The sequence below is a fragment of the Betta splendens genome, chromosome 5 (genome assembly GCF_900634795.4).
Source record: "Betta splendens chromosome 5, fBetSpl5.4, whole genome shotgun sequence".
In the NCBI taxonomy this organism is placed as follows: Eukaryota; Metazoa; Chordata; class Actinopteri; order Anabantiformes; family Osphronemidae; genus Betta; species Betta splendens.
Window position 1 is genome coordinate 10,183,137 of NC_040885.2, and position 21,257 is coordinate 10,204,393.

The 21,257-nt window shown below is 41.3% G+C and overlaps 5 protein-coding genes across 7 annotated transcripts; 4 read left to right on the plus strand and 1 right to left on the minus strand.

The window, feature by feature from the left end:
- Positions 1 to 203: 203 nt before the first annotated feature.
- Positions 204 to 1,982, plus strand: vhl (von Hippel-Lindau tumor suppressor). The gene is made up of 3 exons (XM_055508791.1): positions 204 to 671; positions 767 to 889; positions 1,378 to 1,982. Exons 1-3 carry the CDS (start codon positions 485 to 487, stop codon positions 1,554 to 1,556), a joined length of 489 nt encoding a protein of 162 aa, XP_055364766.1. The 5' UTR covers positions 204 to 484; the 3' UTR covers positions 1,557 to 1,982.
- Positions 1,983 to 2,219: 237 nt separating this feature from the next.
- LOC114855585 (uncharacterized) lies at positions 2,220 to 4,021 on the plus strand. Of its 2 annotated transcripts, XM_055508790.1 has the most exons (6): positions 2,220 to 2,626; positions 2,781 to 2,859; positions 2,957 to 3,005; positions 3,103 to 3,210; positions 3,294 to 3,413; positions 3,772 to 4,021. In XM_055508790.1, the coding sequence occupies exons 1-6, from the start codon at positions 2,571 to 2,573 to the stop codon at positions 3,825 to 3,827; spliced, it is 468 nt and encodes a 155-aa protein (XP_055364765.1). In that variant the 5' UTR covers positions 2,220 to 2,570; the 3' UTR covers positions 3,828 to 4,021. The 2 variants fall into 2 exon arrangements, with proteins under 2 accessions (XP_055364765.1, XP_040926765.1); XM_041070831.2 differs by lacking the exon at positions 3,772 to 4,021 and having other exon boundaries at positions 3,294 to 3,763.
- Positions 4,022 to 4,176: 155 nt separating this feature from the next.
- Positions 4,177 to 7,870, plus strand: tatdn2 (TatD DNase domain containing 2). Of its 2 annotated transcripts, none has more exons than XM_029150851.3 (7): positions 4,177 to 4,359; positions 4,913 to 5,207; positions 5,441 to 5,824; positions 5,910 to 6,590; positions 6,716 to 6,843; positions 6,990 to 7,173; positions 7,440 to 7,870. In XM_029150851.3, the coding sequence occupies exons 1-7, from the start codon at positions 4,301 to 4,303 to the stop codon at positions 7,578 to 7,580; spliced, it is 1,872 nt and encodes a 623-aa protein (XP_029006684.1). In that variant the 5' UTR covers positions 4,177 to 4,300; the 3' UTR covers positions 7,581 to 7,870. The 2 variants fall into 2 exon arrangements, with proteins under 2 accessions (XP_029006684.1, XP_029006683.1); XM_029150850.3 differs by having other exon boundaries at positions 4,178 to 4,359; positions 5,438 to 5,824.
- Positions 7,871 to 8,494: 624 nt separating this feature from the next.
- ghrl (ghrelin/obestatin prepropeptide) lies at positions 8,495 to 9,960 on the minus strand. Its single transcript, XM_055508792.1, has 4 exons — positions 9,769 to 9,960; positions 9,373 to 9,450; positions 9,170 to 9,281; positions 8,495 to 9,090 (listed from the first exon to the last, which is right to left on the minus strand). Exons 1-4 carry the CDS (start codon positions 9,880 to 9,882, stop codon positions 9,080 to 9,082), a joined length of 315 nt encoding a protein of 104 aa, XP_055364767.1. The 5' UTR covers positions 9,883 to 9,960; the 3' UTR covers positions 8,495 to 9,079.
- Positions 9,961 to 10,741: 781 nt separating this feature from the next.
- Positions 10,742 to 15,210, plus strand: ccdc174 (coiled-coil domain containing 174). Its single transcript, XM_029152030.3, has 11 exons — positions 10,742 to 10,899; positions 11,106 to 11,210; positions 11,298 to 11,398; positions 11,478 to 11,536; positions 11,625 to 11,778; positions 11,975 to 12,070; positions 12,154 to 12,290; positions 12,387 to 12,481; positions 12,632 to 12,779; positions 12,885 to 13,037; positions 13,410 to 15,210. The coding sequence occupies exons 1-11, from the start codon at positions 10,858 to 10,860 to the stop codon at positions 13,994 to 13,996; spliced, it is 1,677 nt and encodes a 558-aa protein (XP_029007863.1). The 5' UTR covers positions 10,742 to 10,857; the 3' UTR covers positions 13,997 to 15,210.
- The last annotated feature ends 6,047 nt before the right edge of the window (positions 15,211 to 21,257 follow it).

Consider the following 21,257-nt stretch of genomic DNA (forward strand, 5'->3'; position numbering starts at 1 on the left):
TTTTAACCTAACTAAAACAAGCTGAGATACAATCCAGATTTTATAAATACCAGTGATTCAGATATCGATATCATTGTTGGTTAACGTTACAATTCCAGTACACGCATTTCTGCTTTTCACTCATGTCACGTATGTCCAAGACCTATCCTCTTCTGGCGGTGGTGACGTCATGCCACTTGCGACCAATCACAGTACAGAATAGTTTTACGTCCTCTGCTTTGGACCGGAAGAGAGAATGTAAACAAAGTAGTTGCAAGTAATAAGACAGAGTTTCCTGCTGGGATATAGTTGAATATTTTTGGTTTACAAATGGTGTAGAACTACTTCGATTGATTTTGCGATATAGTTGTCATTACCCTGACAAGCTCTGGGTCCGTCAGCAGCGGACGTTTTGTATATCCTATTAAGCGACTTATAGCTAACGTTAGCTAAAAAGCTAATCTCACTGTGCTAACTGTTTAGCGGTGGTCATCCAGTAGCATCAATGCCTCAAGAGAGAGAGCAGCCTCTTCCCCTGATTCGGTCTCTGAACAGTAGTACACGTATCAGTGTTGTGTTTTGTAACCACAGTCCTCGTGTCGTGCGGCCTCTGTGGATCAATTACCGCGGGGAACCTCATCCATATGGTGACATACTGCCACGAACGGGGAGAAAAATGTACACATACGTCGGTAAAGTAGTCGCATTGTTTCACATTCGAGCTTCTCAAACACGATTCACTAAAGTGTGTAGCTCCAATTTTGCTGATGTTTTGTACCCTTTTAAGGTCATCCATGGGTGTTCAGAGATGCAAAGACTGATGAGCCAATGAGGGTGAACTGCAAAAAGTTATTTGTTCCCCAACAAGAACACAGTGGAAAAACTACTCTTGTTAATATAACATTGCCAGGTAAGACTAATAATACACTGATCAGCTGTTGTTAACATCTTTGAATTTAATGTTTTGAATGAGCTAAAACTGAGCTTCACATCTAGTTTTGTTATTTAGTAGGGTTTTATTCGGCAGGGTTTTAAATATCTATGTGGTGAAACTAAGATAGATCTCACTGTAATGGATTTTAAAGCATTACAAAGTTCTGTAGCAGAAACCTCTATATAATCTGCAGATGTTGCAGAACAGTATTCATTGGAAGTCACTTTGCAGAGTTTCTAAATCTCTATCGTGGGCCAGGGAAAACACAAAAAGCTCAGTTTTCCATCCAAAAATACAGTTATTTAAACATGAATATTAATATTTCAGAAGAAAAAAATTGCATTTACCACCCATCAAGTTTAGCTTTCTTTCCTCCCTTTCTGTTATTTGTAAAGTAAAACAAAGACGATATAGATTACTCTAAACATTTTCTAAATACCTGAAAAACATGTGTTTGCATGCAGTTTACAGCCTCAAGGATTGTGCACTTCAGGTGATCAGGAATCTTGTACAACCACAAGACTATAGGAAGTTGGAAATAGCACGCTGTCTCCATGAGGAGCTAGAGGATAAGCCCAGTGTGTTAAAAGATCTCCGTGCCGTGAACCAGCAAGCCCAGCAACATTTGCAGGAGCGGATTTAAGTTCAGAACTGGATGGACACGACGTTGTCACATTATATTGTAAAGTCCAGAGAACTTGCTGTAAAAGAGACTCGGTTCAATCTGTTAGTTCAATTTATTGAATGGCTTTGACAAATGTCTTCCACACCAGAAATATGTAGGTGTACTGTATGTATTTTTTCTGTCTAAGATGAGTCTTGTATGGGATGACAGTTTTGTAGACTATCTGACCATTTTATGTGGTAAACTCATTAAATTACTCTGTTACATATATTTTATTTTATTTTTCTTTCTGTTAAATCTTAAAATAAATGTATGTTATTCTAATTAGTCCTAATTATCCTGTCAAGAACGTTCAGTAATAGAAAAGTTTTGTTTCATAGGGTGAAAAAAGTGATTCTTTTGTACAGTTTTGTTCAGTTCTCATACATTTAAAATGGCTACTGACTTTTATTGTCAATTTTATTTTTTCAAATATTTTTATTCAAAAAAAATAAACATGCAATAATTTTAAAGAAAAAATACTAATAAACGCTATAATTGAAGTTGTAGAATTCTATAAGAAAGAATGTATCACAGTTGGTTATGCAGTGGCTACAGTACAATAGCTGACCGGCTTACAGTTATGATTCCCCTCCAAACGCCATATCCTTAATTACTCTACTTGCTCTGTGTAACTCTTCTTGTTGGCATCACTACTCACCTAAAAATGGAGCAACATAAACAGAGATCTTTTCTTTTTAATCTATTAATTATTTGAAGTGCCTTTTGCCTTCAAGCTCTGCTCAACTGAGCGTAAAGTCTGTCGTCATTCTCTTTTTCATTTTTGCAAGTTAAAAATACTTAATTTGAACCAAAACCCTAAAAAACACTACAAAGTGGATAGCTTCACATAATTGTTACTACAGTATTACAGTACAGTACAAGTTCACAAGTTCCAGTTTACCACAGCGGGGGTATTGTTGCTAAGCAACAAAGTAACACAAGCCATTGTTGCGTATGTGAGAAAAGCCAGGTGCAGTAATTTCCAGGAACATGCAGACAGGACAAAAGAGAAAAACATGGGACTCAAGTCGTTTCAGGGGAGAACAGTAAGTCCTCGGTCTCTGTCAAGAGCTTTCTCAGAGTTTCACATACACACGCAGTATTTCTTTGCCGCTGGGAATGTTGCTCAAGATGTTAGTTTGTTGAACAGAAGAAACATGGGAAAACGAATATTCAGCATCTATATCATATCTTCACCAGCATGACGGTTTGGCCAAGGGGCCACCCAGTGATGTTTCCTCACGCGCAGACAGATCACTGGAGCAAAATGAAGACAATGGTAAGATGACATGAAGCAAAAGTTTGTTGAAAAAAGAAATTGGACGTTCGATTGGCTGTTAAAACATCACAGTTGTGTATATGTTATGTTCCCATAGGTTGCCAGTTATCTTGCAACAGTCCCAGCTGCCTTAATAAATGACACAGGTTTGTGAAAATATCCTATTTCACAAATAATAATAATAGTGTCTATCAGTACAGAAAACATGTTTCATTGGTTAATTGGTGTAATAATGTGTCTTAGTGAAGGAATCAAATGAAGCTGCCCCAAACTACACCAATAGCGGCTGCAGCTTGTTACCTCCTTTAATTAAGGATGCAGCAGTCTGTATTGATGTTGTGCCAGCCCACAGTAGGTCTCACAGGAGTTGTCTACACGTTATATTTTTTATTATTGGCCTCTCTGCTGTTTTACTATAATATAAACTTTTTTAGGCATCTCCGATCACAGACCTGAATTCCAACCTCAGAACATGCCCCAGTACAGGAACGTGTTCAGTGAGCGGGCCAGGAGAGGCTTCTGCTACTGGCTCGCTGAGAAGAAGAAACCAGCCTGTGAGTTTGTGTCTACACTGTGCCGAAGCCAAATGTCCGTTACACTGCAAGTGTCACCTCGGTGTAACTTTCATACCTACATGTTGCTCGGAGGAATGAGAAACATACTATAAATTTTATTTTATTGCTGCCCCTTTGCTCAGACCTCCCCGTGTTTGCTTGACCTTTCAGGTCTCAGAGTTTGCATTCAGAGATAAACAGAAGCGTTTACAGAAATTTAATAAAACTTGTGCATAGTCACAATTTATACTGGTTCTAAATGCTTGTCAAACGCAGTGGTTTAAGGACACAGTTTTAGTGTAGGTACTGTATAAATGCACATGACCTGACCTGACATATTTCTACTGATTCTTGACAGGTAAAGCTTACAGCCTTGGTGCATACAAGACCTCTTTGGGATTACCCAAAATGTAAAAGTGTTTATGTAATGTATAATGGTCCCATGTGTACAATAAAGTTATTCATGCTATTCATTATTTTATTGATTTATTTTATTTTTGAGGTTTCTGTATCCTCCTTAATATGCATAGTCATACGTTCTGAGAACTGAACATTTACCGGTTTGAGTAGGTTAATTACACTGCAGGAACAACAAACTGGGCTAGATTCAAAGTTATATATCATATTTAATAGTTTATGTAGTAGTTTTGTACCTGTATTTGTACTTATAGTCTTGTACATGGCATCGTTCAATTCGTTATTACTATCATCATTTCTCCACAATATAAAGTCGTTTGTCCCCTGTCATTAGTGGAATCTCGATTGTCGAAATGATCTCGCGAGACAATCAGCCTCCAACGAGGAGGCGAGCTGAAAGTTCGCACCTGCCGCAGCAACGTGGAAGAAGCCCGGTGAAAATGCAGTAAGCAAACCACTGGTTTAAGCGAATGGTTCGTAAACTGACCTCAGGGGTTTCCACATTTGCACTGACGCCCGCTCTGACACGGTAAGACTCGCTCTCCGACGTTACTGTGGCTTCAACCTTCAAAAGACTATGTTTTGTGTTTACAGGCTGAAATTAGCATTTGGCTACTTGGCGGTTAGGTCACGTTGATGTGTAGTTTGAGATCACGCTAAGTGAAATTAGGTGGCGTAATTTAGCAGTTAGTAAATGTGCGAACACTAGCTTGCTAACTAGCGCCTTTTGTACGACCGTTACCGCGCGTTTTAGCGATTCACGGCCACACGAACCCCCAAACACCTGTGATTTTATTACAGTGCAATTCCACGTGGTCTGAGCTATTTCAAGAAAATCTGGCTAATTATGCTGTAGTAGTTTAAAGCCCTGTTATTTATGGCTTAACTAAGTTTGTGAATTAGCTGAAGCGATGTCCCTGTGATTGTGAAATTTTACTGTACTCAACAGGTCATATCATAATTGCAATTGGACCAGTCTATTATTATTATTATTATTATTATTATTATTATTGTTGTTGTTGTTGTTCGTCTGCAAAATGTGGTTGATGGATGATAAGTAAATTTGTTTTGCTTGTCTTTAGGCCCTTGAACATGGACAGCAACAGAAAGAAGCTCACAATTAAGTGGCTTCGTACTGGAGTCACATCACCGATGCTGGTTAGATGTAGCGGTGCTGGTTTAGCTACACCCTCTCGCCAGAATATGTCGCTGCAGGAGGATTCCAACACTTTGCTCCTCAGGGACTCTCCTGGACCTGATGACTTTGCTGAGCTTAGTCTGGACAGTCCAAAGAGAAAAGCAAAGGAGGCCTCTCCAGGAAAACTTAAACTAAGGAAGATTTCGAAGATGAAGTTTGAAACATTTCCACCATTAAAGGTAAACCTTGCTAGGAGTGGTCTGTTATCTCAAATAACAAAACCCATATTTACAGTATGTTGGTCAGTTAAGAAACATTGTTTTCCCCCAATAAATAAATGATGTACAGACAATTTGCAGTTTATTTTCTTTTTCCATTGAGGAAGTCCCTAACTTCTCTAGTGGGTTTTGCAGGTTGTTTAGTGTCTGAAGAAAATATTGATGTAGCTTTTCTTTGGTTCCATAACTAGCAGGAAGACCCCACTGATGACCTATCTATTCAGTTGGAAGCTGGAGAGAGGGAGACATCCTCAACCTCGCCTCATGCTTTTGTCTTGAAAAAGAAAAGCAGGACACCTGAAAAAGGATTAAAGGCTATCTGCAGGAAGACTGCGATTGGGACCATCGACACCAAAAATGTGACAAATGACTCTTCTGGCATTTACGAGACTGAAACTCAAAGCCTGACTTTGCCGCTTGCATCTTCACCTGTGGATAAAGTAGTGTCCAGCCCCTCAACCAAACCCAAGTATATATGTAAAGCCAGTACTGTCCGGGATGATCGGTGGTTTCCCTCTCAGGTGTTTAAGGAAGCAGAAAGCCGAGGTTCTAGCTGTGACCTAAAAACAGTTAGCAGGGTAAGGTCACATTGTGTGCATTTCTTTTGTGTTTGAAGCAGGATCAATAATGGGAGATATTTTATGATGTGTGGTTATTTTTCAGACTGCTGCCTCATCATCTAAAAGGCCAATTTATGCTTCACCCCAACGGCCCCCGTCATCAAATGCAGGCTTTTCACCTGGAGTTGAGACTAACAGTTTTAGATCTTTGAAGAATATGTCGTATTTGTCAGATCCCTTCGCTCTGCCTCTACATTCACGAAGAGGAGCATCTAAGAATGACTCCAAAGCCCCACGCAGACAGTCAGATGTTGGCTCTATGCATTACCCTCCCTACTCTTTGACTCATGGTGTCTCTCCTAAAAGAAGGTTTTCCCTGGAAATGGACTATAAGAAAACCAGTTACTCACACCTGGGTGATCATCTTGGTTTTATAGACACCCACTGCCACATAGACATGCTCTATGGGAAGCTTGGCCTCAGTGGGACGTTTAACAGCTTTCGGAGGCTGTACAGCAGCAGCTTTCCTATAGAGTTTCAAGGCTGCATTGCAGACTTCTGCAACCCATCGATCATGGTGAAGGAAGCGCTGTGGGAAGGGTTGCTGGCTGAAGACATGGTATGGGGAGCGTTCGGATGCCACCCCCACTTTGCCCAGAAGTACTCATGTGTCCAGGAACGCAACATACTGATGGCCATGCGGCATCCAAAAGCTGTGGCGTTTGGTGAGATGGGGCTGGACTACTCCCACAAAAACTCCACTAACATCTCCAGGCAAAAAGAGGCATGCTCTTTGGGCTAATGACTGTTTATCTTAAACTGGATATGTAAAAGTGTATTTAAATTCAATATAATAGGAACTGATTGTGAAACGTAAGCTGTATTTTTCTCTTTTGTGTGTCTGTAAAGGTCTTTGAGCGTCAGCTGCGTCTGGCTGTTGCCTTGCAGAAGCCTTTGTTGATTCACTGTAGAGATGCAGATGACGACCTGCTGGAAATCATGAAGAAATGCGTCCCTAGGGAACACAAAATCCACAGGTGTACATGGAAAATAGTGGTTGTCCTAATTTTCTTTAGCAGCAGTAGCCACTGTTTTAAGGCCCAGGAAGTAATTCTGTGCTTATTGTTGGTGGCGGTTTAAGCTGATTTTCCTTGTACATTTTTCTTCCTTGTATATTTTGCAGGCACTGTTTCACAAACAGTTATCCAGTGATTGAACCCTTCTTGACAGAATTTCCCAACCTGTACGTGGGCTTCACGGCCCTGATCACCTACTCGAGAGCCACAGAGGCTCGAGATGCGGTCCGCCAGATCCCGCTGAACCGCATTGTGGTGGAGACGGATGCTCCCTATTTCCTGCCAAGACAAGTATGCCACTAGACATCAGATAGCTCGCAGTCTCTCATACCAGCAGCTTGTTTTGGCTGAAAAAACCTCAGTAGCTTTTAGTAAATTAGAGTTCTTTGTAGCCACTATCTGTACAAAAAGAAACAACTCCAACACAAGTAGAACATTTCTGACCTCTGTAAAACCAGTACAGCTCGATTGTAATATATGCCGATGAATGTATTCATCATCCATCACAGCAGGTAAACAACGGGATGCATTTTAACTACACGTCTCACCTCTAACAGGTGAGCAAAGACGTCTGCCGGTTTTCACATCCTGGCATGGGCATCCATACTTTTCAGGAGCTGAGCCTGCTAAAGGGTGTAGACATGGCGACCGTGCTCTCCACCATTCGACGCAACACCGCTCAACTTTATGGCATATGATCGTCAGAATTAAAGATTATAAACTATCGAAAGCCAACAACCATTGTAAGAGTCAGGCTTCAGTGTGGATGCGGAGGAGGCAGGATTCCCAAAGAAAGGAACAGACCAATAAAAATGACACATTCTTTACATTAGTGCTTTTTCTGATATTTTATGTCATTGTTCATATTATTTAAATGCATAACAGTTTTAATAGGTTTGTTGCATGTTTTTGTGGTTTGTATTGATTGTCTTGTCCCGCTGCTGTGAAGTGTAATGCAGTGCAGACGTATTAAAAGCCATTAACCTTTTTTATGGTTTGTTGAATTACTTATTAGCATATATAGTACATCGACATGTGCATTTGTGGCCAGCCGAGGACAAACTGCAACATACTGTACCTCAGCTTTGCCTTTTTTGGTGAAAGGAACTAGCAGTGAGACTGGTCCATTAGCTTGCTTGATAATACCTGTGTTCGTCACACACGTTTGCTTTGAGTGCTTTTTATTTTGAGAATGATTAAACCTGGCCTCTTTACGAGCTGTTGTGACGGTTGGGGGATGAGGGTTGGAGTAATGGAAGATGGGGAACTGTGTCACGGCTGTGCATTTAGGGGTCTCTGAGAGAGATGTGATGAAACATACAGTATATTTCCCCTTTTGCGAGGCCTTTAATAGAAAAAGATGTTTCCAAATGGACAAGAACCTTTGCTGAATGTATATTAGAGCATCTATTTCTGTGCTTGTTTACACTATACATTTGTATAAGGCTACAAAGTGAAACAGCACATACGTTTGACCTACTTTAGATTGAACGTAATCATTTGTATGCATTTATTGGCAGAAATCTTGTGACTTAAAATTAGTTAAGTCTGTGTTTACTTCTTACAATTACAATAAAAAATGTATGTCACAACATTAAAAAACATAAAGCCAGCCTCAGATTTATTATCTAATTTGAAGGGCAACATATTCTTATCCATTCCTCCTCCCAAATCCTTCACTAAAAGGTCAACAATCTTCACTTTGACATTTAAATAATATTTGTTGAAGGCTCACAAGCAAATGTTTATTTGATGCTTTATTTAGGAGACAAATAGGAACTGGTTGTGCATAACATTCTGTAGTGTTATATAGTTTTCCGGTGTCTGGGTGCAGAATATGGTACACAAATCATTCTTGAACAATATATCAAAGTAATAGAGTGACACCAATACTTAACATCAATTTAATTAAAATTTATGTTTAACCATATATCCACCTCTCAATAAAAGGTCCTGAGGTCACACCTGAGCATAATCAAGGACACTATGATCAGTTTTTAATTTAGTTTGGCATCTGTGAAGGACACTGACTGTGACCTGTTTAGCCAGAGCCTGAATTAGAATGTGTGAATGCTTTTAAAACGAATGCAGTTAGTTTTGATCAGAGAGGACTAGGCTACTGTTAATATTATTTAGCATTTTGATCACTAACACGTAAACTTTAAGTTGAAAGGAATTGGTGCTGATTTTCAAGTTGTCAACGTCTCTCTGAAACACACACACAGTTTGAGTTAGTAAATGTTACTGTATTGAAGAAAGCAAAGGTGTGAAACAGGAACGGAGCAACCTGTAGAGTCAAAGCTTTCCAGCAGACGTCTGATCATCTCCTGCAGCACCATGCCATACTCCTGAAAGTCCTCTTCTCCCATTGTGATGCCAATTTCAAAGGGGGCACTTATCTAATCAGGACAGTTGTCCAGACATTTAGGACATGTTTGTGTAGTGGGTTCTACTAATGAAGGTGATTTACAATACTGTAATTTTGCTCACTGTCACATGACTGTCCTCAGGGGGTTGACTTGGCTCCTCCATGGCTCGGCGACCAACCCTGTAAGACTTTCCTTTGTGCTTTGATGGACCCAAAACAGAAAACAATCAAGTTTTTTTGGTCTTTCATTTTTATAAAAGCCCATATGGTACAAAAATGTGAACATATAACATGCTTTTGAAAAAGGCACCTGACTTCTGTAAATAAATAATTATCAATTATCACATAGCTTAAACTTTGAGAAGAAACATAATTAAGTGCATTACTACTTTCAAAAACATGACGTTTAAGTGTTTATCACAAACAAGTGGTTGAGTTATACTGAATATAATGATGGCTTGACTAGTTAGATTATTGTCTTCTATATCTTTATATTTAATACTAGGCTTTAAACTTACCTGAGGTTTTTGTGAAGGACTGAGAAAGCTGGAGCCTGCACTGACCGAGTGGCTCCACAAGACGAGAGCGCACAACACAACTAGCAGCAGAAAGGTGTTTCTTTTCAGCAGCATGGTGGGACCTGAATTTCCAGCACTTGCTCAGCAACACAAAATATTAAAAGTTAAAGAATTGACTACTAATGCATTTGATGCTAACACAGACTTTAGTTGTTTTACCACAGATGTCTTTATATACCTTGCATTCTCCCTCACTTCGGGTGTAAGAATAGTGTAAATATGATACCAGAGGTGTGTGCAGTCATATCTTGGACTATTTGAATGTTTAAACAGATAACAGAGCAGACATTTCTCTGTTACGATATTTTATGTTATCTATTTGGTGGGAGGGCGGAGGTAATAGTATTGTGGTCACAGAGATACTGATCATTTGGGGCTGTCTCAGTCTTTTGTACATGTGTATGCTAACAATATAACAAGATTGGATTATTAGTTCATGACTATTAGTCCAAGGATACTGAACGTGAAACTGAGCTGTCTTTGTGTCAATGACCATATGTTTGCGAACGGTCCAGGCGAGTTCTGCTTTTATCACATTTTATTGTGGTAACAGTTTATCAGTTTTTAAGCTGAAAAAATGCAACCAATCCACATTCAGTGGCTTACAATAAAAAAGCATATATGACAAAACAATCAAAATCTTTAGATATAAATTTTGGGGAGAGGTTTATTGCACAGATCAGAAGAAGGCTATAAAAGCCTTTGTAATGAGCATAGTGGTCTCCGTAACAGTAAAACAGAACAAGCCTGGAGGCATAAACTGAATAACTGAATAAGAAGGACTAACACGCTCTAATACTCCATCAGTCAGGCCTTTATGGGTAGAAGACCTGTCAAATTACACTTATTAGATGCTGAGTGGAAAAAGATTATCAGGTTTTCATATGAAATGAATATCAGTAAATATAGGTGTCACCGCTAGTTGGCGGTAGGTTGATATGTCAGCAGCGGTAAAACCCGCGAAGAAGAAGTTAGCCTCGGCTAGCGCAGCACAATTTTGTAGTTCATTGAGCGAAAAATAAATCTGCCATGGATAAAAAGAAGAAACCTTTCGACGTGACCGCTTCATCTGTGAGTGGACAAGCTGACAGCTGAGCAACTATACTTGTTTCTGTCCACAGACACGTGGATTGTGACGTTTAATTAACGGAAGCAGCTAATGCTAGATAACTTGCTATTAAGCTAAAGTGATGCCAAACACAGAGTTGTTGTTTTAAGGTTTTATCCCTAGTGTTGTGTTACTTTGTGGACATTTGATTTCTGTTTGATTGCTACAGTTAGTGGACCTCAAAGCTGAACTTTACAGGAAGCAGGAACAATTCAAACAGGAGAAACTTGGACAAGAAAATGCTGGTGCTGGATTCAAATCGGCCAAAGTCAAGGTGCGCTTCGTGGTAATGTTCTGATTTTGTTGTACTTGTGTTATTACATTTTTTCACTAGCCATGGTGTCTTTGTGCTGCTGTTTAGAAACCTAATGTGTGGAGTAAACAAAACGCTGGCGTTTCAGCAAGAGCTGAGAAAGATGCAGAGCAGCTGTCTGAAGAGCAGAGAAGCCTGGACACGTCAAGGTGAGCTCACTGGATTATGAGTGTTCACTGCCATAACATACAGGCCCTGAAACCTCTGAATCCTCATTTAACTTTTCAGACGCAAATTGGAGGAAAAAGCCAAACTTTATGAGCAGATGACAAAAGGAGACTTTCCAGGTGGGTGAACACTACATAAATCATTCTGGTATTTACTTGTGCGAGATAATGTGTGTAATCTGTATTTCTAACTTGTGTACCGTGTCAGACGAGGAAACGGAGGGACTGTTCCTGGTTGATTTCACACAGAAGATTATTGACAAGAAAAGACAAACTTTTGCACAACAGGAAACGGAGAGAGATGATGAGGACAGAGGCAGCTTGTCACCTATACCTGCTCCACAGCATCCAGATGAGGAATGGTAACGTCTGATCAGCTCTTTATGGTTTAGTTGTTTAAATTTTCAGTTTCCATGTTGTTTTAAAATATTATAATTAACAAATAAAAGTTACCACACTATTTTTGTAATAATAATAGTAATAATAATAATAATAAAAAAACACAAATTAAGTGTAAGCATTTATAAATTGTTCACCACCTATGCTGCTTTACTTTAGGGTGGATTATGTGGACGCTCTGGGCCGATCTCGAAGATGCATGAAGAAAGACCTACCAGACTTTAGGAAAATGGATCAAGATCTTCATGGACAAGGGTACATATTTTACTCATAGCAATGTATGAATGGCGGTGTCTTTAAATGAACCCTATCATACTCAATGTACTTTACTTATTTAGGAAATCCTCATCTGACAAGACCTTGCTCTCGGAGGACATGCGTCGCGAATTGCAGAGACAGGAGTGGGAGAGGGAGGAAGAGGAGGCTATGAAGAAGCCAGTCGGACCAATCCACTATGAGAATATCAGAGCACAAGGTTAATATCTAAGCGTTTACAAAGGTTTTCAAAGATGTAATATTTTATACAATATTTCTAATGTAATAATGCTCATCTCTTGTATTTTGATCGTAGAGGCTCGAGAGCTTGGTGTTGGCTACTTTGCATTCTCTCATGATGAAGAGCAGCGCAGAAAGCAGAGGGAAACTCTAGATATGCTAAGAGATCAGGTGAGCTGCTGATCTCTAAGCAGATATGAAATTCCAATGTTCTATAAATGTTTTTTGTGTGAATGTAAGTCCTCGGTGTATGTTCCACAGAGCTGCCCTTGTACTGCTTTTAACTGCTTAGTCTAAGTCTAAATGCATTCACATCTTTAGACTACAGACCAGCGCACTAAGAGAGAACGTCTGAAAGAGAAGAGGCAGGCGATTCTGAAGGCTCGACTGGCCAAGGTGAGGCAGAGGAAAATGAAGAATGCCAAGTTGGACGGCACTGAGCAAGAAGAACAAGAGGAGGAGATGGAAGGTAAGCATTTGTGTTATGGAGAACAAGAGGTCTAGAGTAAGTCTGTGCTGCATTTATTTTTGTGATGAATTTTAATGTGGGATTGCTGTGAATTGTTTCTTCTAGAGCAAGAAGAGGAGGCTGAAATAGGAGGCATTGCACCACTGCCTGAAGAATGTCCTGAGGTCAGCACACTTAAAAAGGTGGAGGTAGAGATCCAGGAGAGGAGGGACACTAGACCAGGAGTTCCTCATGTCAGAGAATGGGACAGAGGCAAAGGTAAGACCTATTTTTTAAAGTTTCATTATAACAATTTGAAAGTCATGAGACGTTAAATATTGTCCACATGTAAAGCTGTGGTGTGAATATTTACTTATTTAGAAACTGTGTTGATTTCCAGTTCTGGTAATGTGTGTAATGGCTGTTACCAGAATACTTTTAATTGATAAGAAACATCATTAATGTTTTTACGTACATGTGTGTTTTTTCTTCTGTGGCTTCACAATTGATGTTAGTCGTCATCAGTGTTTCAAAGGTTTCAAGCTGGAGAAATAGCTCCCCCAGCTGTTCAAACCAGTGTGGTTACTCTATTGCCTTATGCATTTGTGCTGAATCTGAAAATAAATGCCTCTGTTTCATTGTTTCATGCAGAGTTCATGTTCACTGAGTGGAAATCGCGTCGAAGGGACGAGCGAGAGTCCGAATTTGCACCTCCTTCTGCATATTTTAATGATGAGAGGAGACGACCAGGGAAGAGTAAAACTCATGAGAGTAAATCTAAAATGTCCTTCCCGTGGACAAAGGGTCCAGATGTAAGCTCTGAAAGCCAAGAGGAAACACAAGCCCCACCTACTACTACTACTACTCCTTCACCTCTACAACAAAAGCCTCCACCTCCTTCACCTCCAGAAACCGCACCGCAGGCAGCACCACCTGTCCCCCCAGCTGCTCCTGTGTCTGCTCCTCCCTTCATTCCTCATTATGCACCCCCTCCTCCTACTCCTCTTTTTTATCCCATGTTTCCTCCTCCACATCCTTCTTCCTTTGGATGTCCACCTCGCCTTCCTCCTCCTCACTTTGCTCCACAGTACCCTTACCAGTATCCAGCCCAGTATCCACCCCAGCAGCAGAGCCAGGTACAGCCTCAACAGGTCCCTCAGCCTGCAGAGCAGAGTGGAGCTGAGCAGCCATCTCAGAGTCTGGATGACATGCTGTCCTTCTACAGGAACTCTACCTGATTATTGAAAAGTGATTGGAGTATAGTTTAGATTGTGTGTAAATACTGCTTGTTCCTTTTACTGATCAACCAGATTTATGCTTTCTGATCTTTTTGATGAATTAAAGAAAGTTAGGATGAGTAAAATGTTATGTCACTTCTAAAAACGGGTTACTGCTCATTTCAAGCCTCTAATTTGCAAAGGTATAAAATAGAAAAACTTATCTAATCAGCATTAGTTGCAATATGAAAACGCCCACATGATGGTGGTGTTTGCTGAGGTGACGATGAGCAGACTGGTCATCGTTAGGAGGAGGAGGCCAGGTCTCTTCCAATTACTGCACATAATGCAATTTGAATTATTTGAATGACGTTTGATAAGCTTGTCAGCAACAATATGCGCTTTTAATAATAATTCTTGGCTGCACGTCCCAGTCTGAGCTCTTCAATCATCTGTTACTGTACTGGTTGTGAGATTCATACAATATTATACAGTGGGGAAACATAGTGGTAACACTAAGGCGAATTGATAACTCCAAATTATGATGACCAGGCTGTTGCAGTACAAAGGACTATATTTCTAGTGTATTACATCAGTTTAAAGGGGCCACATGCACAGAAAACTGTTTGACTCAGAGACCTGAAACAGGAAACAGGAGGGGAGTCCTTCAGAGCCATGATTAATAGAGTCTGGGTCTCTACCTTGACCAGAGATCAAAGACCTGATCACCCCAATAACCTCTTAATTTGATATTTATCTTGATTTCTGTCTCTTCTGTTTCCTCTCGGGCAGAAGAGCAGTTAGTCTGGCACACAGTGTTTTGTGAATCTGCAGTGTGACAAGGTGCTTCTTCCTGCTGACCCGCCAAGCTTTCCTTTGTTCTGCAGTGTCCTCTCAGTCTGCATAGACTGATTTGTTTTGGGACATACACACTCAGACACATTCAGCACTGTAGTACTAGATACAAGTTCATGTCTAGTAGGCGTTCAAACTCTGTCTGTAAACATCTGTCTGCATCAGTGAAGCTAATGTCTTGAAGAAGGCTGTTTAATTTGTATCACAATAAATGTGTACATGGCCTTTTTGTGGATGCATTGAACAACCAGTAGCTGCAGTTCCCTGTGAAACACCTACAGTAATGTACAGCCTGTGGACCAGTGGGTGAGACTGAAGAAAAAATATGCATCTTCTCAGCCTCCTTTTTCCTGCTGACTCATCACATTGGTACACATTACTTATTAGGGACAGGGAGGTTCCACCCTCCTCTCAGAGACCGGCTACACTCTGCATTTAATCTGTGGTTGTGAGTCAGTTGACAACTTCCTGTTATTCATAATAGCTTCTTAAGCATTTAGCAAATAGAGCAGTAATAAAGATCTAGTGGGATTGGAATTAGCTGTTTAACGTGTGTGCTGTGTTTCTTTATAGTGCAGCTTCACAGCTACTTAAAAAAAGAATCTACCGGGGCCTTTATGATGCAGCCAGTGGTTTGAAGATGTTCAAGGGTCAATAGTTTCTCGGGAATCTTCCCTTCAGGATTGCTGAAAGGTGCAGTAAGAGGCAGACACGTTGAGATACATTCGTAACCAGAGCTGATTTCCCATACAGTATTAGAGATACATCTAGAAAATCATTGCTAGATCAGTCATTGATATTTGAAGATTTAATCAGCAAAAGTACATAAAGCAACTAAACGGAGGAGACAAGCTTAAAGAGACAAAATTGTAAGATTTATTGACCAGTTTAAGGTTTGTCTTTAAATTACCGACATTAACATCAAACCAAGGGTTTAAGGGAAATAGCCTCCTCTAAGCGCCATTAAAGATAATAGCTCATTAAGACCCGATTAGCAATTTCAAAAACATTAAGCCAGCGAGCAATTTTACAAAACAAAGCACAATGAAAAGTTTATTGTACAAAAATGAGCTAAAAATATCTCTTACTACATTTTTCTCTACATGTTCTCATGCACAACCAGAGGAGAGCATCTCAAGGATGAGCCCAGGGATCTTCCTCTGTACAGACATGGATTAAGAAAAGCAGAATGATGATGAATGACGACTAATAGCTGATGATGAAAAGTCGTCCAAGTTAATTTGACCTGCTGTACGGCACCACCTGAGATGACCAGCTGGGTGGTTTCATTCACAATGAACAGATCACGAGTCTCCTTCTGGGATGCAAGTGGTTCTTCTGTGTGCTTACCTCAGCTGTGGAGCACTGCAGGAGTTTAACTCGGTATCAGTTGGCACATATTAGAAACTAATTTAAAAGAAGAAAGGAATATGAAGACGCGCAAAATGATTACAGCCAGTTTACAGTTTAATACCTTTAATGCATTGTCTACAACTGTTGCAGACATAGGTGCTTGTAAAACTCACGCTGCTTTAATAAAAGAGTAATGATGTGATTTTCAAAATCCTCACCCAGCGATTGAAGAAGTGGAAATGATACAGTGAAGTCAAATCTGATTTAAATCAAAGCAGTGTCCACGAGGCAGACAATTAATTCATATTACTGCCCTGACGTCCCACACTGCTCTGCCAGTGCATCGCTCTGCAGCTCTGGGCCCTTTAATGGTCCATCAGCCCCCCCCCCACACACACACACACACTGTGAGACAATGTGCTTCAGACGGAGGCCGGGGTCCCTCTCGCTGCATCACCCTACGGTGAGGAGTAATGAGTTGGTGCGCGCGTAGTCGGAGCTAATGCCGTCACAGCTATTGAGCTGCTCTTGCCACCACGACCATAACGCTGCGCCCGCTGTGCCGTGTCAAACAGCCACATGTAAAACAGACTGGTGATAGTGATCTGACGACAACGGCTCCCCAGCAGCAGATGGATCAGAGAAAGAGGGACAAAGGCCCCGTGGAGTCTCTAATGACGGCGTTTGGCTGCAGTTCAGCTCCCAGCAGGGGGGCGGCTGCTTTCATTCATTAGATACACCTTTACTGTCTGTCCATCATGATATTAAAAAATTATGTCTGCTACAAAACATATTATAATGTAGTAATGTGTAGTAATGTAAGAGTCCAAAAGTTCTCGTCTTTGATGAACGGGTTCCTTCGTGTGTTTGAGATGCTAAAGCTCGTTAAGTGTCTTAATAGTTTGGTTCGTGCTTGTGTTTGTTCAGCTAAACCGCGGAGCGGGAGCCGCAGAGCAGCGAGTCTCGTGGGCAGAGTGCGTGTGGCCCCACCGCCCTCCCTGCTCCTCGCGGGCCTGGATGAAGATATTAGCCGGGCGCTGTTGACACGGCGTAATGGCCTCATAAATTCTGTTGGTGTGAAAGGATACTGGGAGCGAAAAGAGGAGGAAAGGAAGGGACTGTGGACTCATTGGCAGTCGGCTCTCACTGCTGCGAAGCACCCGGCGCTCGCTACCTTCACTTAACACACGCAGCCAACACATCGGTCACGGCGATAAAGGGAAAGTCCTCGTCCAGCTCCGCGGCAGCTCGTGTTTGGTGGTTTTCTGCTCTTCGGCTCTCAGTTCATGAGCTGGTTTCCTCAGTTGTTATTTCCAGCCTTGCACTTCTTACATTAGTTAGTAAAACTCCCAGTTTGGCGTGAAGGTGAGCAGTCAGCTGATTGATTATGGTTCATAACGCGCTCCGTGTCGCTGGGTCCGATCCTTGAGGCGGATGTGATGGTGATATACAGCGGGTGAGTGACTTTGCCTAACTTAGCTGCTGAAAAGGAAGGAGCTAATGTTCCTTGGCAGCAGCGATGTCACTCTTGCTCACTCCAGTATCACATGGTCGGTATTGATTGTTAGATGCAGGCGCATTTAAGGGGCTACTTGCATCTCAATGTGTCCTTTAGTAGAAGATTAATGCTGCCTTTAAAAAACGGATTCTGCTCCTCCGCATTTCTCTTCATTATTAATGAAACTTAAATGTCAGTCCGCCAAAACACAGCGTCTGAGAAGAACTCACAGGCTCTGCCGCACGTGGACTAAAGGGATTCATGGTTATACATCTCACACATCATCTTATTTATAGGCCAGGAAATACAGATTTAGCTCATATCGGCCTATTCTCTGCTGTGGGAAATACAGTAGCAGTTTAATCTTGTTTGGACGTCATCAGATCCTTTTGTCAAGGTTGTGTGTCTTAAAGCATTGTAACCTATCACTGTGTGAGTTTGGCCTAGAAGGAGTCCCAAGGTTTGCACTAATTGACTCCTTTGCAATTTTTTGTCCATCGGCCATATTGGATAAATCTCTGAGAGAGCACACACACACACACACACACACACACACACACACACACACACACACACACACACACACACACACACACACACACACACACACACACACACACACACACACACACACAGGGGCTTCGGGTTAATCCAGTGTGGTTTCATATTGATGCTCTCGCTTATTACATCAAAAACCTGATGGACATTTTGTTCAGTTTTATTAAATAGTTGTCCATCTTCTCAGTAGTGATTAATCTCCTAATAGTCAGAGATACATCATAATACATAACATAATTATGCGGTAGCATGTAAAAAGCTGTGCAGTACTTCTTGTCCCAAGGAGGAAACAAAGCTCTACACATCAGAACAGTCACATCTGCCTCATATTTAAACATCAACATCTCACTTTATATTGTCAATTGTGTATTGTGCAAAGCTGTGTGCTGCTACTGTTCTGTAGGAATGAAGCACATCAGGTCAATAAGATGCACAGACTGCATCTGCAATGCAGTGGACCATGGAGATAAAATCGCTTCTCATTCTAGATCTGTGAGAAAATTCTCACAGAAAAACAAAAGCAACTGTCCAGCTGTGTCTTTTTCCTCCTTCACCGTGTGATGGGAACCTAAAATTAGACCCGTGTGACGGGAGTTTGTTCCTGCATCCGACTGCCTTCAAGAACTTGACAGTTTACAGGATTTAGTGTTGCAAACACAAACACAACTGGAGTCAACAATACTTTCCAGGGATAAACAAATGTGGGATTTTTCTGTCTTCGTGTCTGCGAATGGACAGACACGATAACTCTGAACTCACTCAGATGTAGTTAAACTCCAAACACGCTTCTAATGGACCGTTTCCATTTACGGGAGAGTGTTTTTGAATCACTCTTAATAAAAGTAATAATAATTTGCAAATTAGCCTAATTATACTGTCCCCTCTTAATGGTTTTGTGCACTGTGTTTTTTTTATTAAAAGGAGGCAAAAAACACATGTAAATTGCTGGTTTGGTCATAAAAGTGAGGTAAACCTCTACAGTGACGTGAGTAAAGTAAGACAGTGAGGCCCTGGTTGAAAATAACTGGATTTATCCTTTAAGCTTGGAGACTACGCCCTCTGTGCTCTAGTTTGCTGAAAGACTTGAAAACAGTCACAGGAAGGAGTATATCAAGATGGAGTTCCTTTTTTAAGCCCCAGTTTTATTGTTTCACCTCAGAGCGGCCGAGAGGAGGAGACGCAGTCTTTCCTCGCCTGACGCAAACAGGAGACACACGGACAGAGACAGACCTCGAGGCCGGGGCCGCACGCGGTTCCATTTGTTTTTCTAATCTATTACCAAAAACACACCATCACAGTTGAACCCCGCTACTGTTCCCAGGCTATAAATCATGACCGGATAAACATCTGACCTGAATCTCGAACACCCCAAACCACAAAAAAAGCATTGATTGAAGCATTGAGGTGTTAATATTGCACACATGCACTCATTCATTTTGATTTGAAGAGAAGCACAACATGCAGCGCTGTTACGGACTCACACGTGAAGTTTGATTTGTGTTGCCTTATTCTGTGGAACTCAGCTCCTTTGTTTTGTAAAAGCCATTAAAAACACATCAGTTGACCACAATGCTCCACTGGGTGACATGCTCCTTAATTACAATAACACAGACACTAGTTTATTACAAGTCCAACACACGTGACCTCCTGCTGCTGAAAACGCCCAATACAACATGTATTAATGCGCTGGTAGAAACACTCTTTTTCCTTGATTTCCTTTCCTCTATTTTAAATGTACGATTAAAAAATTATTATTGTGATTTTTGTTTTACACAAACATTGCTCTCTGACTCTTATTGATTTCATTTTGTATTTATTTTAAATTTTTTGTCCTCCCTAGATGCTCTGGTTTTGTTTCTTTAAAGCAATTTGAGTGAAGTCGGTTATTTAGCATGTAGATAGCAAAAACTCAGGTCAGAACAACGGATGTCTGTAAAAATATATAATCTGATTTTCTCAGCCAAGTTGTCTCGTCTCCCTCGTCTCGTACCGTATAAGTTTGTTCAACTTTAAGTGTGGGAACACTGTTGTGTTGAAAATGAAAATTACTTCATGCACGTTCAGCTTCGGTAATGGTTGCCACGACAACAGCTTCAGGTTACAGTAAATCCAAACCTGCTTCAGTGAATCAAACTAAATCCGTATTTTATTTTCTACTTTGAATGACTCAGTTGTACATGAAGCACTGGGCTTCGGTCTTCACGCCGTCTGCCTGCGTCTGCGTGCTTCTGCGTGCGTCTGCGTGCGTCTGCCTGCGTCTGCGTGCGTCTGCGTGCGTCTGCCTGCGTCTGCGTGCTTCTGCGTGCGTCTGCGTGCGTCTGCGTGCGTCTGCGTGCGTCTGCCTGCGTCTGCGTGCGTCTGCCTGCGTCTGCCTGCGTCTGCGTGCGTCTGCGTGCGTCTGCCTGCGTCTGCGTGCTTCTGCGTGCGTCTGCGTGCGTCTGCCTGCGTCTGCGTGCGTCTGCGTGCGTCTGCGTGCGTCTGCGTGCGTCTGCCTGCGTCTGCCTGTGTCTGCCTGCGTCTGCCTGCGTCTGCGTACGGTGGGCGCTGACGCCATCTCATCTGAAAACATGTTTTCATATTGATCACGTTTGTAAGGGAATCTGTCACTGTTCTGTTCTACTACAAACCACAGGGCTCTTGTTCCTCCCTTTTATTGACTCAGTATGAAAACGCAATTATTGCACCAACGCAAAGGAGGTCAAAGGTGCAGCCACATAATGTTTTTTAATGAGCCGAACGTTCTGTTACTGACAGTGCTCTTTATTGTCTCAGTGAGAACAAGTAAAGTTTCAACTCAACGGAAGGAATTGTGTGTCGTCCTGTGATGAACATTTTATTAATACAGTAAAGTATTGAGGCGCTTTGCAGCTAAATATTTCAGATGCCAGTGACTAACGTGTAAAAACTTCCCCATATTATTAACAGTGCAGAGTCTGGGCTTCAGCTCGTCAGAAACACATATATGTGTAATTGAGTGTACGTAAAAATAGAAAATCTGTTTCGTTCAGTCCTGTTCTG